The sequence below is a fragment of the Chanos chanos genome, chromosome 4, assembly GCF_902362185.1.
Source record: "Chanos chanos chromosome 4, fChaCha1.1, whole genome shotgun sequence".
Taxonomy (NCBI): Eukaryota; Metazoa; Chordata; class Actinopteri; order Gonorynchiformes; family Chanidae; genus Chanos; species Chanos chanos.
In genome coordinates this window covers 6,659,146-6,677,554 of record NC_044498.1, presented here as the reverse complement: position 1 = coordinate 6,677,554, position 18,409 = coordinate 6,659,146, and the positions used below count along the sequence as shown (strand labels likewise).

Here is an 18,409-nt window from a genome sequence, read left to right as displayed (position 1 = left end):
TATCATTATTATTATTATTTAAAATGAATTCGATCTTTTCAATCCAATAATCTACAATTATTTAGTAAAGGAATAACAGGAATAATAATACATTCACATAGTCCTCAACAGAACAGAGCATTTTAACATTTTTGTTTGTTTGTATGTATGTATATGTATATATAAACACACACATGCATACATAATATATTATAGAATTGAAAACAATGAAAATGTAACAGCTCCATACTAAACCAACTCTTTCACTTCAACAATTCTTCCCAGTAAGGAAACCCTGTTTGAACCCATGTCTCATTTCATGCGTCTCTCACGACACACACACACCCAACACATAATCGTCATTTGTTAAAAGCTGACGGCTAGTAACGGTTGGGATGTCATAGGATGGACAACCACAGTCTCTCCGTGATGGTGGAAGCGCTGTTTCAATGCGTTGTCTTAACGAGGAGGCCTGGAAAAAAAAAAAAAAAAAAAAGCCCTTGTCCTCATCTCTCCCCGTTACTCCTCGTCCCTGGGTAAACGGTTCTGGGGTCAAGTCGACTCCCCCGTCACACGACGTCGTCCTCCTCTCCGGGGTAATGCTGGACGACTTCCTCCACCTCGATGACCTCCACCACCAGGTCACGGATTGCCTTCACGCAGTCCGGGGGTTTAGCAGCCGACTCTTCGGGGGATGGGTCCTGTCCTTGTGATTCAGTGGGGTGACCTTCTGTAGTGGTCTTAGAATGCTCGGCCTGGGTGACATCAGCGTTGGCCTCCGTGTCTTCTTGTGCGGCACTAGTGTCATCGACAGGAGAGAAGGGAGCACACTCTATGACCTCCTTCGTGATGTCATTGTTGTCGGATGTGACGCTTTCATTGACCTCTGACCTGGGGTCGCCTTCCTCTATTCCGCTCTCTGTTCCTTCGGAGACTTTCTCCTCCTCAGTGACCCGTGATGCATCATCAGAGCAGGCCTCTGCTGATACCGCATGCTTCTCTCTGATCTCATGGAGTAGCACTGAGGTAGGAGTAGCCGGAGCGCTGTTACTGGCCTTTCCAGCAGGGGGCGCTGTTATTTCATCTGTGCCATTGTGGCTACTGTCAGTTCCGGCTTCAGCCTCTGCAGGGGTGCTGAGACACTGTGATTCGATACATTCTCCTTTCACAGCGACAGGTTCGGGGCTAGGTGAGGACCTTCCCGGCTCCGCAGCGTCTGCGGGGGCCTCCGATTTCAGAGCTGCCTCGGTGTCAGGAGCGACGCACGTGTCTGGCGTTTCGGGTTGTATCGCAAGGCTTATTTCTTCCCGTTTCACGGCCCCTTCCGCGGGGACGGCGGGACGAGCGTTGACTTCCTCTGCGTCTACAGCTCCGCTCACCTCCGTCGCCACCGTTTCCGAAGGTCCGGTCACCTCTGCTCCTGCTACCTCTGCGCCTGCTTCTGCTACCTCCGCGCCTGCTTCTGCTACCTCCGCGCCCGTGGCCGCCGTCACCTCCGTGAACCTCTCGAGGCCGTTGCCCAGCAGAGGGGACGCAGGGGTGGAGGGACGTTGGAAGGCGCTGGCCTTGACGGGGCTGTCAGGTGGCGTGCGCGGCAGGCTGGACAGACTGAAGCGGTCTCTGCTCTCCATGAACAGATTGTATTTCTTCAGGCTGGCTGCCTCGTCCACCACTGCAAAACGGCAGAGCAAACGTATTAAAAAAGGAAGACGATCGATAAAAACAGAAATGCGCAGGTGACTGATAAACCACCTGTTGTGCTGCTGGAGTTATGTAGAACCTAGTTTGCTCATTATGCAGTTATAAGCATGAGCAAACTTTTACAAACTTTCTCTTCCTAGTCAAAAGGCCGACCTGTCATCCGCGGGACAGATAAACTTTACATTTACTCACATTATTAAGTCACTTAATTTCTTTTCATAATTAGGTTATGTTCAGTGATGTATTATGACTCAGTGAGTGCTTTATAACCATACTGCAGAGCGAATTATCAGAATAAATAAGTCATGAACGCACTGTTTTATATGGGTGTGTTTATATCCCATCACATAAGGTGTACAGTAGAAAGGTCTGGCTGCAGGTTTGCACAACACGTTTCTCTAGATGACAATGTAATAAATCCTGAAGTCATAGAAAAAGACTGCTCCAAAACTGATTTGGGAACAGTTTAGAACATACCTCTGCTAACATCCCTTTGTAGAATTTGCTGCAAAATGTCCTCATAAACATTTTCCACATTGATGAAATCGGTGTGGTTGGCAAAGATGTACTGCTCGTACTTTGGTAGCTCCTACAAAGAGATTTCCAAACAATGACCATTTAGACTCCGATATTACCAAAACATATGTTGACAAACAAAATGTAGATATTATTTTATACTGTTTTCTTAGTGAACTGTTCATTTGGGGGGGGGTTAGTCAGGGAGCGGCATACCTCTTTTGAGGTGGGGGCCAGGTGTTTCTTAATGCTGGGTAATGTGATGCTGATGAGGGCATCGTGGAAGATCTTCTTTCTCACTGTACTGCTGTCATAGTCATATTGCTGAGGAACAGTCACACAGACACAAAAATAATACAGTTTTACTCTTACTTTTTCATGTCAGGTCGTCTGGTGTGTATGTGTGTGTGGGTGGGTGTGGGTGTGTGTGGGTGTGAGAGAGAGAGAAAGAGAGAGAGAGATTTAGTTTTTATACATGTACGTACAGTGGCTTGTACATGTAAGTCTGAGTAATGCCGTGTGTGTGTGTGTGTGTTGTTCACCTTCAGCACTCTCAGTTTGGACTTCTCTATGGCCTGTGCTAGGTTGTTTGGATTATCCTCCAAAGACTTGAACAGAAGAAGCTCAAAGGTGTATACTGCATTCTCCACCAGCTGAAGGAGTTACACAGAGTTTAGTGTGACGGCTAGAACAATACGACATTCCATTATTACTCAGAAATGAAAAATAATAAATCATCTTTACTGTGACTAAGACAGTTAGCACACTGAAACATTAGACCTTAGAATCTATGTCTCTGCAGTGTTTCTGCAATAAAAATACTAAAGTAAAAAAAAAAAAAAGTCATCTGGTGTAACCTGTGGCAGGTCATCATGGAACATCATCAAGTGTCAATGCTGTGTATTTTTGCTTAAATGTACGAACATATACCTATCCGTGGTCACCTGTCATTTGAACAGCTTTGTTTTATAGCACTCGACTGTGCCTCGCTGGTTGTTGTAGTAACTGAAGTTAAATGGGAGGTTTGTCTGGTGGTGTAACTATGTCAGCACTGTGTTGTTGTTTCTGCTATCTGTCTCTGTGCGTACGTGTAGTTTGTGTTGGGTGGGATGGAGTTGTACACTACCTGCTGTATGTCAATCTGGGTGCTGTGTTCTAGGCTTTTCCTGTTGGGACAGATGAAGCGTTGCTGAAGTTCCTGCTCGTGATCCTTCAGGGCGCTGACTTTCTCATAACAGCTCTCCAAGTCAGCCTTACTCATCTTCATCAGAGCCTACAGAGAAAAAATGAGAGTGAGAAAGTAAAAGAGAGGTCAAAGAAGAGGTCAGGTCACTCCAGAGATTTCCTTCATTTCCAAAGTGTATTTCTATCCATTACTGGGCAAAAAAAAAAGATTCTGGAACCCCACAAGTCTCTTCCCCCTCATAGCGCTTTCAGAAAATGCACTCTTGATTTGTTAAACAGATACGGCCCTGCTTTGCACACCTCCCTGTCAGACTCTTTCCCACCCCAACCCTCACCTGTTTGAGGCTGTCCATGTCCCCTCCCTGCTGGAAGTCATCATATAACTGGTCCATCATATGCTCAGTCAGAGTCCGTGCCTCTGTAAAGCCTAAGCTGATTGGCCCCATGATCTCCTCCAAGATCGCAGGTAGGAACGGCTGCACATTTTCTGAGCAGTACCTCTCTGTTGGCTCTGTTACCATGGCTACAGATGACAGACAGACGGAATAGTTACTTAACACAATGTAACATTAGGACACACATAACTGGTTTGTTGAACAGCATATGAAGTAATAATTCAAAGGCAAGACTGTCAACTTATGCGTCACTCCACTACGATTGTGGGCTTACACGTGACCACAAACATCTTTCTTTTTCTTTCTCTCTCTCTCACACACGCACACAGACACACAACTACGCAAACACACACACTCATATACTCACTTTTGAGCTTGCCCTCCAGGAAGGTTCTGGAACTGATGATCTCGTCCATGTCGGAGCGCATCAGCACCTCCTGTCTCTTGGCTGTCTCTCTGCACTCCTCTTTTAGAGCATTCAGCCCCTCCAACAAACGCCCCTGCACCAGGATGTAGGCTGCCTCTACCGTCTGAGAGACACAGAGTAGGATTCAAAGGTCAAAGGTCAGGACCCAGGGACCTAACCATCTATGGAGCCTCATGAAATAAAAATTTATATCACTGATCTGCCTGTCTGTCTGTCTGTCTGTCTATCTATCTATCTATCTATCTATCTATCTATCTATCTATCTATCTATCTATCTATCTATGTGTCTCTCTAGCTATCCAGCTCTCATCCCTTAGGCTAGTACTTCAATACATCAGTACCATTTACCAATGGTATGCGTTTTTACTTAAAGGAGACGCTAAAGGAACATTTTTGGCGTGCAGAGACATTCAGTGCAGTTGCCCACCATAAACACTTAAATGTAACCTGCCTGCCCTTGAACCCTGTTCCTCACCCCAGCTATGACCTCACTTTGATCTAATAAGTATGGGAATGCAGCAGCTTCAGGGAGATGTTCCTTTAGGCCCTGTCTCTATGGCTGATACCCCCTAAAGCTCTGATACTGCTAATGGTGAGAGAGGCCTGTGAAACTGCTGAGTGGAGTCCACGTCATGGATCAGAACACTGAGTGAAGCTGCTCTCTGCACAACGCAGGGAGACTGGGAGATTGAGCTGACTTTGTGTGCGATGTATGTGCGTTTGTGTGATTTGATGTGTGTGTGTTTGTGTGACTGTTCGTAAGCTGAAACACACTTACAGCAAACCATACTCTCTTCTTCTCCGTCTTCTTAGCTTTCAGACGAGGGAGCATCTCCTTCTCCAGAGATGGTAACAAAGCTCCCATCAGCAGGTTAGCCAGAACCTGAATACACACACAAACATACACATATGCACGCACGCACGCACGCACGCACGCACACACGCACGCATGCACACACACGCACACACACACACACACACACACACACACACACACACACACACACACACACAAGCAAGCTTATCAACTAAAGAGCACTTTTAAAGAGCTATTCACAGACACTGTTCCAGATCTGTTCTCTGCTATTTACTTGCAGTTCTACACTTCAGAAATTGGCGAGAACAAAACACAAAGAAAAACAAAATAACGATAACAGCTGTGCTAAGAGAGCAGGAATAGTTCTAAAAAAAACATCTTGTCATTGGAGGCACAAATTTTTATTCTTGCAGAATATAGCTGCAGTTTTTGCAGTTGGGGAAAATTCACATATCTAATGCAATTGCTCCACTCATGCAATAAGAGGAAAAACATTAAAGTGGGAAAGCCTATATTCCAGAGCTACAGCTCTGAGCTTTCAAAGTGGTCCCACTGCAGTCCTCATCTCTGCTTCCAGTAAGGCTACATTTGTTATGTACTTAACACGTTGTTTAGTGAAACTACCTACATGCTATTACGAAAGAAAATTCTGTCAGGTGAAACCACACAGTGAAACTGTCGCTGTCACTTGTTTCTCTGATTTCAGCATTATTCACATTCCATACAGTAAAAGCTGTACTCTAAAATGTGTGCGTGTTTGTGTGTGTGTGTGTGTGTGAGAGAGAGAGAGAGAGAGAGAGAGAGAGAGAGAGAGAATGGGATCCATCATGCATTTGTACACCGTCAAACATGTCTAATGCATCTCAAATGGGCATTCACCCAATCACAACAGGATGTCCTACTCAATTAATGTTTTTTCTTCTTTCTTCCCTGTAACAAACAGCCAAACTAAAGAAACCTGCTCTGTAACCAAACAGACAGAGAGAGAGAGAGAGAAAGGGAGGGAAAATGCTCTGTCTTTGGTAGTCAAAGCAAAGGAATGGTCCTGTGACTATTTTCCCTAGTGAGATGTTTTGTCAAGAAAATGAAAGCAACCATGACATCTCATATATGAAAACATCTCAATGACATTCCGAGTCTAGCTTGTAACAACAGCTCTAAAAACAGCTCATCGTCTGTTTACACACTGAAATACAATGCTCTCCTGTTAGTTCATTCTACACAGATATTTGAGTCATTCCAGAGAGAGGAATCAGTGAAACAGAGGAGAAAGGAGAACAAATGCATACCCTTACGTCACTGCCGATCAGCATATCCCAGGATTCATAGTGTCCGCTCTCCTGTCGGTAGAGCTGAATGGCTTTAAGAAACGCTTTAACTTCGCATGTCTTCTTTTTCAGAAAATCTGCAACGAAAAGTTTTTTTTAAACAAGTCAGTGCTGAAGTGTGCTGAGATTAGACCTTTCCCGGATGAAATATTGGGAATGTTAAGTCTAGAATATCTTGGGGATAGTATTAAAGTTACTGGGGTGATGAATTGGTTGTAACATGATGAAAGTTCAATTTGTATTTACATTAGGAGTTACGGGATGTCTGGTATGGGGGTGGGGGTACCTTGGTTCTGATGACGAATGCAATCAGACAGAATGGAGATGAACCCGGTTCGCCTGGACTCTTGGCGGAAACAGAAGTAGGAGTCCCTGCGGTAAGGTAGTCGAAGGTAGACGGGAAACTGTCCTGGCATGCCAGCCACAGGAGGGGCAAAATCCTCCTTAAGATCTGCATGGCAGAACGGAAAACACACACACACACACACACACAAACACACACACACACACACACACACACACACACACAGGCGTCATACACACATGCACAGTAATCATGGCTGTTACAGTTGTGTGATTTATTAAAGTGTACAAATGACATCACAGACTACTCAAATGATCACACAAACACAGCCACGATTGTACTTGGCTGACACACCCACGCAAACCACAGTGCTGGGAAAACACACACACAAACACACACAAACATGAACCTGCATGTCGTCTGAGTATGACCCACCAGCCGCAATGTATGACTGCAAGTCGCTCGCAGACTCAAACACAGGTGTAACTTTATGCTTATGTAAAAAAAAAAAAAAAAAAAGAAAAGAGAGAAAAAAAAAACATTTGTCCTTTGGCATGGCGGTGAAGTGATTTTGTAAATTTTGTAAATTACTTTCACAACCTATATCTGTCATACACATACACATTGACTCAGTGAAATGCTGTCAGATATTAACTGAAAAAAGAATGTTTGTAGAATACACACATACACAAACAAGCACACATACTCAAAAACGTAGCACCTCCACACAATGCACATAAAAGCAACCTATCACATATAATCATTTGAAGTTTGAATTTGGAGTTTTGAAATCACTTCCTAAAATGAACAGGTTAAAACCATTTACAGTCTGTCATCCTGAATTCATTTTTGGGGGGGCGTCCCCGAGAACAGGTCTTGGCAAGTGAAGGAGAAGACAGGGGGAGGTCCTTTCAGGTAAGCATTTGGTTTAAACTCTAGTTCTATAGAAAATGATTCAATGTTCTCAGGATGTTGTGTCACAGTATTTTTTTTCCACTGCAGCTGTCACACACCTGTACACACACACACACACACACACACACTCACCCAGTTTACTTACCTGTAACTAGATACATCTATTAGAGTGTAAGTGTCAAGTCTTTCATCACCAGTCAAAGTGCTAAACAGACAGCACTTTTGAATACAGTACTCACTTTCCACCTAAGCAAGTCCTCTCTCCCGTCCCCATACTCACTGTTTGTGTCAGGGAAGCACTTGTCCACCATAGCCATATATTTATCCTCTGAGGTTAAAATAGTGCCTCCAGTGGGTAAGAGCTTCTGCAGAGGAGCAGCCCCTTTCACAAAGGTCTGTGGGAGCACACAAGTCACAGTGTTAGGGCTGTGCGGCCAGACAAGTCACAGTGTTAGGGCTGTGGGACCAGACAAGTCACAATGTTAGGGCCTTGGGGCCAGACAAGTCACAATGTTAGGGCCTTGGGGCCAGACAATCACAATGTTAAGTCTGTGGGACCAGACAAGTCACAATGTTAGGGCCTTGGGACTAGACAGGTCACAATGTTAGGGCCTTGGGACCAGACAATCACAATGTTAGGGCCTTGGGACTAGACAAGTCATAACGTTAGGGCCTTGGGCCCAGACAAGTCACAATGTGAGGGCCTTGGGGCCAGACAATCACAATGTTAGGTCTGTGGGACCAGACAAGTCACAATGTTAGGTCTGTGGGACCAGACAAGTCACAATGTTAGGGCCATAGGACCAAACAAGTCACAATGTTAAGTCTATGGGACCAGACAAGTCACAATGTGAGGGCCTTGGGGCCAGACAAGTCACAATGTTAGGGCCTTGGGGCCAGACAAGTCACAGTGTTAGGGCCTTGGGACTGGACAAGTCACAATGTTAGGTCTGTGGGACCAGACAAGTCACAATGTTAGGGCCATAGGACCAAACAAGTCACAGTGTTAGGGCCTTGGGACTGGACAAGTCACAATGTTAGGTCTGTGGGACCAGACAAGTCACAGTGTTAGGGCCACACATTCAAGACCTCCGGTAGTTACACTGCTATTAGCGAGGATGGTTAGCTTAGAGTGAGGGAGATTAATAGGGAGACTGTGAGGTCCTGTGGTTTTTAGTTTGATTTTAAGTGTACAAAACAAAAAGAAAACCAACTTTAAAAACTTAAATGTAGTTTTCTGTTTCTGACATGGGTTTTGAATTAACTGGGGAGCATTGGTCAGCTGAATACCACATAAAAAATATATATTTAAAGGCAACACTTTATGTCACTGTTATGTCTCTTTTTCTCAAGGTGCTTACACATGACCTTGGCACTCTATTATTTATTTTTACTACATTAATCTTATATTACTGACATGATAACAATTTGTAGTTTCTATTTCATATTACCCTTAAAGGACAGGTTCACCAATGTTTTTGTTGGGTTGTGACATTAAAACAAGTTGGAGGTTTGGTGCATGCTATTACGTGTGAAAGCTCAGTTTCAAGATTATAATATTAGCCTCCTTATCACCAAAAACAATGGGGCCAATGAAGCCAAGATTTGAATAAGCCAAGATTTGAATTAGCTAGAACATGTACTCCTGTCGTTCTCAGCTAAGAATGCTAAATGTTACAATCTTGTTTACTGACAGGTTATTTTAAGGTACACACAATGTTGAATCAGCGAAGATGAGTTCTTTAAATTACCCGAGTCTGCATGTGGCGTGACATCATGTCAGTCTAATGTCATTCTTATGCGTTTTGATATGGGTAGGAACTCTCACCTCGTAGCTCTCGTGGCACTCCAGGCAGTAGTTGGCACGCACCACCGCATATCTCTCCCTCCACTTCCTGTTGTCGTCAAAATACAGCACATGCTCCTCATACAACACCTCTCCCGCCGCTCGAGGGGGCTGGGTAGTCCACAAACAAACAAACACACAATCAATAATCTGTTTTTCATATCTGCAAAACACATTGTCTCGATGATTACCTTAAGGGTGTTTCATTGTTGATGGAAACGGTGTTGATGGGTTTTGGGGGGAAGAAATGATCCAGATGTGTGAAATTGTCATCGTCGAAGAAAGGGAAAGGGTTTATGGGTCTCCAGTGAATTCCAAAAATAGCACTCTATTGTTATAATTATAATAGTCATACTCTGACACACTAGTACCACACATCTGTACTCATTTCCATATTTATGTTAACCCTTGTGTTAACCTTAAAGCATATCAAGTTAACTCATGTTAATTACTCTATTCATATTAACTCCTCCCTCTGCTCATGTTAATAACTGCATAATTTCATGTTCACTATTGTCTTAACCCTGTTAACCAATGCAACTACAGTGTCAAGCATAACCATTACAGTTCCGGCATTTGTTTGTGGTGGGACCTTGTATTTAATCCTCAAGTGACTCAAGGTGTAACGGTTCTAAAACCGAGACTGAAACGTCCACAGTCTCGTGTCGCGGTCCCGTATGAAGAGGCTCTTGGTTAGGACTGTGATTAGGGTTACGCATAATGCGTGTCCTCTTCAGAGGGTGTGTCATGTACTGAAGTAGGCTTTTCATGTAGTAAAGTGGGCGTGTCGTGTAGTCTGCAAGACCGCAGATAGACCCTTCTCACTGAATTGGCACATGTTCAATTGGCGATGCAGCCTCGTAAGTATGGAGACCACAAAGCTAGAGCTTGGGGACCTTCCTGTATCCTTCAGGTCTCATGTTTGGGAACATTTTGGTTTTCCAGTGAACGACAGTAGCAATGGGCAGAGACAAGTGGATAAGACGAAGGCAGCGTGCCGGAATTGTTAAACTGAAATCGACACCATCATCCGAATGTGAATATCACCGGTGCAAGGAAAAAACAGAGTGGAGAGCAAAGTGGAAATTATGGCCAGTTTGCCACTGTTTACAAGTTCGTACAAGTTTATAAGTAAATGCATAATAAATGAAAAGAAATGTCATGTTTCGCATGTCTCTTTTCACTGCACCGAAACCGTATCGAACCGTGGACTTCAAAATCGAGGTACGTACCGAACCATGAGTTTTGCGTACCGTTACATCCCTACCAATGACAAGCTCAAACTCGGTCTGAGCGGTTGTGCTCTCACTCACTCCGAACATAGTGTGTGCTGTCCAGTCAAAAGCTCATTCTATGTCTGAGTAGTTGTGTCCTGTCCTATCAAAAACTCACTCTCTGTTTGAGAAGTTGGGTCCTTTTCTCTTCGTGCTGTTGCATTTCATCTTGCACCTGAGCCAGGTAGGCCAGTGAGAACTGCTTCCTGTAGACTGGGCTGAACTTCTTCAGCTCTGCATCTGTCCGCTCTGAAAGACAACAACTGCTCCTTCAGTCATCACTATAATTATGGACTCATTTCATTTGACAGCAAAAAGTAGGTGCGGCTATAATGTAGCTGGGGTCAAATCTAAAACCGGCTGAGTCTATATTTAAGGTGGACTTACATCAACTCTCTCTCTAGAAATGATCGTATAATTATGATATGGTAATTTCCATGTTGAATTACATAGCCGTGAGGTCTTTTTTTTGTCGTAACTGTAAAAACATTTAAATTTATGTTCAGACAAGTTGAAGTCCATTCACACGTCCACGTGTAATCTCACACTGTCACATTTTGGTTATCTTCCAAAATGTCTTCATCCTCAGGTTGCTCAAATGATGGAAAATTTTCTCCTGCTTTGCACAAACAAATGTCCTCTCAGTACTTTTCCACTGTCTCAACAAAAAGGGTGTCTGTTTTCACTCAGCTTAAACTGACCTCTAACTAAATCCACACCTGTCCAATCAAAAAGGGTTGCCCACTATGACTCTGTCCCAGCCTATGTCAGCTTATACACATTTCATAAGCCTGTCATTAATGTCCATAGCATGACAATGGGCTCCTGCTCTTTTAGCGTTGTGAGCGTTCTGGTAAATTCTGTCAAGAAACACAAAAGCTAGCTCAAGCTCCGACTTGCCAAATACCACACGCGATATCCCCCTTCCAGTTTTTTTTTGAGTTAGTTTTGCTGCATTCTGTTTTGCATCTTTCTGAGTTTTACTCCGTGTCACTCTAAAAACTACAACTGTCCACGGTGTTAGCTGAGAGCTTGCCGTCTTTTCCACACCCACGCCTCACTGCTTCACTGGAAAAGAAAGGCATCCATCAAAAGGAAAAGGAGAAAGGCAGAGGCATCAGGTAACTGCCATCTCTACTTCCCCTTCTGACTTTGTTCAGTCATTAGCACATTGTTGTCCTTTCCCTAAATGTACAAATTACAGTATGCCCTAAAAATGCACAGGTTTGCTCCACAAACAATACATTGGGGAAACTCAGGACTACTAAACAAGCCTGCTTAATCCAGCAAAAAAAAAAAAAAAATCCACAGAACTGTAGGCACCATTCTTTGAATCACTTTCGTGATCTGCAACCTTCACCTCGCTAAAGAGCGTCCTCCTCCCGAGAGAACCAGTGTTTTTTCCTCAGGACATCAATGTAGAACAGTTCAACAATGTGGCACTGAATAGAGCTTGTTATTGCACAGCTGTAACTAACAAGGTTGCTTTCCTCCCTGCGGTATCGCGGCAGAGGCTAGCCAACACTGGCAAGGGAACGAAATTCTCCCGACGCGTTCCCAGTATCCTACCCTTTAGTTCACTGTTTGAACCCTGTCTTACACCCAGCATCACACAGAATGCCCCAATGAACCACACACAGTGAGGGATTGATGGCATGTTATGACGTCAATGGGATGGAAAGGGTGGATGTGTACAGGGTTTCACAGTTTTACTTGGATGACCCTGACAGTGTTTTCATAATGCTGTAACGCATGGGGAAAGGGCGTCGACATCAGAAATGCTCGCGTAGATGACTTTATCTAGAGCTTTCTGTGTCTTGTACGAGCTGAAATCAGTCTGTTGCATCGCATGTAAAATCTGTGCAAATGTTTGGGCTTTTTTCTCCAAAACCTCAGAAGATATGCAAAGGCAGTCAGGCGGTGTGGAGCTGTGATAGCGTGGCTCCAGGTGTTTAAGACTGTGCGCACATTTCTTGTGTGTGCGTGTGTGTGTGTGTGTGTCTGTGTGTGTGTGTGTGTGTGTGTGTGTGGGTGTGTGTCTGTGTGGGTGTGTGTGTTTGTGTGTGGGTGTGTGTATGTGTGTGAGACAAGAACATCATTACTGTGTCAGAGTAGAAGAGGGCCCCTAAGCAGAAGAGACCTGCTCATTCATCAACAATATTCAATCAACTAAACACAGACGCGCACGTGCACACACACACACTCATACACACACACACACACACACACACACAGATACAAAGAAAGATACTACAAAAAAAAAAAAGACAGGGCTGCTTGTTTTACCAGTGGTATCCAGGTTGATCCTGGTGTGTGAAAATTTGGGTGGGTAAGCCCACATGTGCATGCCCTGGTATGAGAGAGGGGGTTATGACACTTAGATTGTTGTCCTATCGGAAACTAAACGGAGTGGAAGACACATCACCTTCCACTGAAGTCAAACGGACACATACGGTCCCACATCAAATAAAGCATATTCTTATGGGCCTCTGAGACAAAACCTGTGAATAATAAGTCGACAAAATGAGTTCTGGCCAGTGGTAAAACAGAATCCTAAACGTAGTTGTAGTTCATCTGTTCTTCCTCATCCCGACTTTGCCCTAGGTTTGCTTTCCTGCTGTTGATTTGGTTTGTTGTTTCTCATGACAGGCTTGAATCGGAGGACAATGCTGTTCTTACCGGCACTGAAAAGGTCGCGCTTCACTGGTTTGTGTGTATGTGTGTTTGTGTCTTTATGTTTGATCTGCCAACATAATGGTTTATATGGGTGTGTCAGACAAGAGTAATTGTGGCTTTTTGTTTGCATGAGGCCAAATACCTTCTGTATATGTGCGTACGTGTGTGTGTGTGTGTGTATGTGTGTGTGTGGGTGGGTGTGTAAGGGCTAGGAATAAACAAATAAGAATTCCCTCACTGTAGAATTCTCTGTGGACGCTGAAAACACCGTAGAGGTCCTCAATTTCCAAACACTTTTAAAAATGATGTGTTTTAATTATAAGACCCAATACTCAGAGAGGTGTACATTACACACAGGTATCCTAGAGTTTGCACACGCACAAACACGCATGTACACTCACACACACACACACATACACACACTCTCCATTGCTCACCATTATCGCTAGTGAAGCAGTAAAACTGTTTATGTCCATGATCAAATTCTAAACAGGAACAGGACATCCCTCTCCTCACTTTCTCCGTCTGGTATTTATCTTTTTATCGAACCTTCTCTCTCTCTATCTCTCTCTGTATGTCTGTCTCTCTCTTTCTCTCAGACATACTTTCCTTCACAAACCAAATACCATGTGTCAGTGTCTTTGTGCATGTGTGCCATTGTAAAAGGCAAATTCTTGGTGTGGATGTTTGGAATTCTTCAGAATACCAGAATCTTTGGCACATGGCTGAGTTTTAAATGACAGACATTTATGACAAAGACAGACCTGAAGAACCAGTTCTGTGCTTAAAGATCTCATACCAGTACAGATAAAATGTGCTTCATCTCACACAGCGACGTTCAGCTCCTACAGAGCCACCCCAGCTGCCAAATCTAAAGAGAGAATTGACAATCTGCAGTTTCAAGCCCGGCTCTTTGAATCTGAATTGGAGCTGGAATTGACACCAATCCTAGGGAACTGGTTTCTAGATTGGATTAGAATAAGAAACAGAATTCAGTTTGATAAAGTTCCATGAATGTAAACGAGCATCAATAATCAAAAGATGTTCAATCTACAGTTACTCTACAGATAAATCACAAATGCTTTGTTGTGCAACAAATGTTTAATGTGTTCTTTTCAGTTTGCATTTTAGAAGGTGCTTTTGAAAAAAATATATATTCATACGTGTTTGACCAGCACATTGCTCAAGTTCTACAAAAGAGTTTAAAGCAGCTAAACTATATTCAAAGTGTGCATTCATTCCCAAAAAAAGAGGAAATACATCCATCTCAATATTCCAGTTCATTTCCCACCCCATTTCTTCAGTTTTTCCAATTCCATATCTGGTGCTTCTCTTGAACTGAAACTGATGGATTCCGTCGAATCCTGCACTCCATTTTACAAAGCGGTCACACACAATTAACAACAAATTCATAATTCTAATTTATTGCACCGTGTTCACTTCCACCACTCTCTGTATTCGTCCATTCTCTGGTTTCAGACGGGCTCAAACTTTATTCGATTTAAATTAGAAACCGCTGGGCCACAGCATGACCAAGAACCTGTTTGCCATGGAATTATCTGTAGGTCAAGCGAAGGGTTTGCTTTCTCTTTTCTCATATTCTGATGTTTCTTCGTTTCTCTTGGCAGACCATTCATGATTTGAAGATTTTTTTGGCTTGTCCTCTTTTCACCCTTGTCTTGAAGCAGAATGAAAGAGGAACGGCGTTTAAAAGGCGACCCCGACAAACATGCTCGCTAAACGTTTGGGGTATTGTGTTAACCGAAATATAAAACCTCTTTTTGAACAAAGGCTTTATACTCTGGACCTTAAAACAGTTGATTGACTGATAGCTTTCGTCGGGTACTCGAAAATTACGCAGCACGCCAGTCTTGTCCAAACCGCGGTTAAGTCGCCAAACCCATGCTGGCAAGAGATGCACTGCTGGCATGGATCCCTAGCCCTAAAAAAATGTCCTGTCCTTTCTATCAGAAAAAATAACAGAACACACAAGTTCCTACTCTCTTTCTGACAGCAAACTGCATTCAAAAACTGGGCACAATCAACAAGCATTCTCACTCCACCTATGAAATGACATCTATGAAATGTGGCTGTGAATGATCTCCATTGTTTAGAGGAAGTCATGTTTTGTCCATGAAGGCTGACTGAAGTTTAGTGGAGGCCATTCCAGTTCTGTTATTAAACTGGCACATTCATTATACAAAACGAGCTCACAAAAGGCAGGACAGCCATGGGCAATTACTGGCATCCAGCTGGTACAAACATTTGCCTCTACTTTGAATGTGATAGTAGCCTACAAGTCTAACTGAGTGCAGAAAACACACCTATCGCAGACAATTCATATTTTAGTTGTGTATCATCTGTGAGTAGGGCTGAGAGGGCTCCTTAGTTAGTGCAGCTAAACAGAATAACATTCAATAGATGATTAAGTCACATTACGATCAATCCAATGAGTCTTTCATTAATTGTGTGATATATATATATAGCCCGGTAGGTTTGTTTTATCTCCAGCAAAAACATTATTGTACTCAGAGAGAATGCTTAAGATGTTTTTAAGAGGATCATTCTGGAACACCTCTCATCCGTCCACCCTTTAAAAAGTAAACAAAAAACCACGCGGTGACGGATGTGTTTAAATCCAAGGACAGCGTGTGTGGGAACTGCACACATGTTGATGTGCGATGTTGGATGCCAACTTGTCTTGTGCGCCATGAATGGCGGGCGTGGAAAGCAATGAATAATTTACTGTAATAACAGAGTGGGCCATTACCATCCATTTAACATAAAACAAACAAACAAACGGTTTACCTCATAATAAACCACCCTCCCGTTCCCGACCACTCTCTTTTATTCTTTTATCGAAGCTGATTTGTACCAGTTCTCTTGCATGTCATCATCTGCTTCTTCACAAAGTTCCCCTTAATCTACTCCAGCAATCTTCTAAAAGTCCCTTCACACTGGCTCCAAAATGAATGGAGTGTTCCAGCCAACACCTTTAAGACCAAAACATTACGACAGGAAGAATGCAGGCTCTCAACCATATCCATATCCAAAAAAAAGGAAAAGAAAAGAAAACTGAGAAACCTTTATTGCAATTTATTCTCACCATGCCTCAGATTGGCCTACAAAACGTGAAAATTGTTCTCACGCCTTTTCCCTCTCTGTCTCTTTTTGTGCCTGTCTTTCTCTCTCTCTCTCTCTCTCTCTCTTTCATGTTGACATTTGAAGGAGGATCTGTTTGCATATTGGTTTATTGGATATAGCCAACAGGAGGCACTAAGCTCTGAAGGTCAGGATGGTTTTCCTTCCACTGATCTGTGGTCTGTGAATTAAGGTCGGTGATGAGGCTGTGAGACTTCAGGTGCTGTTTAGGTAGCTTAAGTGTATTACTCAGGTCAGTCTGGTCACAAGGCCACCAAGTGCTTCGACATCTCTTTTTCTCTTTGTTTCTTGCATACTTACACATGCACTCACCCACCCACCCACACACCTACACACACACACACACACACACACACACACACTGAAAGTGGAATCCCGGTCTCCCCACCCATATACAATGGCCAGCGTGGAAGAGGCAGAGAAAGAGAGAAAAACAGGTCTTGTCACTTCAGTATCTGCCTCTCATTTTTCAGTTATGAGGGTTGAATGACTAGCGCGACCTGATTGGAAAAGTAGGGAGTATGAATGTACGTCTCTGTCTGGTCTAGGACATGTAAAATTAGGTAAAGGCGTATAAACTTGATGAGCAGGATTTCAACAAATTGTTTCTAAAAACCAGAAGATAAGCTACCTACAATAAATAAATAAATAAATAAATCAGGTACAGTTCATATTAAAGTTAATTGAATTTTTAAGCAAGCATTACTGACAAAAACTACATAGCCTACTAAAGTATTACATACTCAACCAGCCTGGTATACACGGTGCCATAATAACTTAATTATAGAACTGCAGTGCAAATGCTATGAAAAAAAGAATAGTTCCCCGCTTTTTGTTTTATCCAAACGGGAATAAAACAAATGAAAAGATCGGGACGCTCCATGGTAGGCGCTAGGAGAGCTCGAAATCCACGCGTTAATTTAGTAGCCACGAACAGGTTCCACTCATCACTAACCTCTAATGAAGTTGGAATTTTTTTCATCCAAAAGACTGGACGGAGATATCCCCATTCTGCCGCGCTCGTTCCGGAGAAGTTCTCCGCAGGTAGGACTCAATGCTCAGGTGAGGTTCCCAGTGTCGCATCCAACGTCGCGTCTCAAACTGACGCCTCTATGGTTTACAGTCGTGTAGTAAAACAAAAAAGTGATGGGCGTGCTGCGTACGCTCGAGCTGCTATTACGAGCCAGCCTTATCGCATCACCCTTCCTCCCCGTCGGTTGCTGTTACCAGACTACTTCCTTGAAACAAAGTAATACGCACCTACTTTCCGCTCAATGAATTTTGAGACCCAACGGTTATGGATGCTTATACGAACCACACCTTGATGAAATATTACGTCATGTACTCAGTTGTCATTTCCATAGACATTTCCTTATGGTAAGCATCCACACCTAATTTACTGTTTTAAATTACCATCCAGTCAGAGAGCATTTCCACAAATAGTCTAATCCAACCAACAAGACCACTATGGCTAATGTTGGGCGTTTCGCCAAACAAGTTCAGACCTGCGTTTCATATAGATGAGGACAACAGGGAGAGACCATGGCGTGGTGGAGAACGTAAAGAGTTTTCCTGGTGTAAGTAACACAGAGGTATTTGAGACCACGAAGTAATCTGATCCTGCTACACCTCAGAGTAAACTATGGCACATCACAGCATTCGTGTTTTATTCCGCAAATTCAGACCAAGGTAACATGAGTGATAAAATTCTTTGGAAGCACAACAAAAGATAAGAAGACGCCTCTATAAAAAGAGGAAATAAAAATGCTAAAAACGTTGAAATCACCAAACATCTTAGTATTTATTTCTGGAAAACACACTTATCACAGTTCAAATTTATAAATAAATATCAGCAGAGGATATATATATAAAAACCACAGTTCA

The 18,409-nt window shown here is 43.2% G+C and overlaps 1 protein-coding gene across 1 annotated transcript; it reads right to left on the bottom strand.

Annotated features, from left to right (window-relative positions):
- Window positions 1–548: 548 nt before the first annotated feature.
- On the bottom strand, window positions 549–17,535 carry niban1a (niban apoptosis regulator 1a). Its single transcript, XM_030770870.1, has 14 exons — window positions 17,481–17,535; window positions 10,806–10,936; window positions 9,396–9,524; window positions 7,848–7,962; window positions 6,635–6,799; window positions 6,310–6,425; window positions 4,982–5,086; window positions 4,144–4,306; window positions 3,717–3,904; window positions 3,323–3,469; window positions 2,739–2,849; window positions 2,413–2,520; window positions 2,158–2,269; window positions 549–1,651 (listed from the first exon to the last, which is right to left on the bottom strand). Exons 1-14 carry the CDS (start codon window positions 17,533–17,535, stop codon window positions 549–551), a joined length of 2,748 nt encoding a protein of 915 aa, XP_030626730.1.
- Window positions 17,536–18,409: the final 874 nt, after the last annotated feature.

Excerpts from the sequence above, each read along its gene's own strand:
- niban1a (XM_030770870.1), bottom strand. The coding sequence starts at position 17,535 with ATGGGGATATCTCCGTCCAGTCTTTTGGATGAAAAAAATTCCAACTTC. Across the intron at positions 2,521-2,738 it reads CCAAACTGAGAGTGCTGAAG|CAATATGACTATGACAGCAG; the intron begins GTGAACAACACA and ends ACTGTTCCTCAG. Across the intron at positions 1,652-2,157 it reads ACAAAGGGATGTTAGCAGAG|TGGTGGACGAGGCAGCCAGC; the intron begins GTATGTTCTAAA and ends GCCGTTTTGCAG.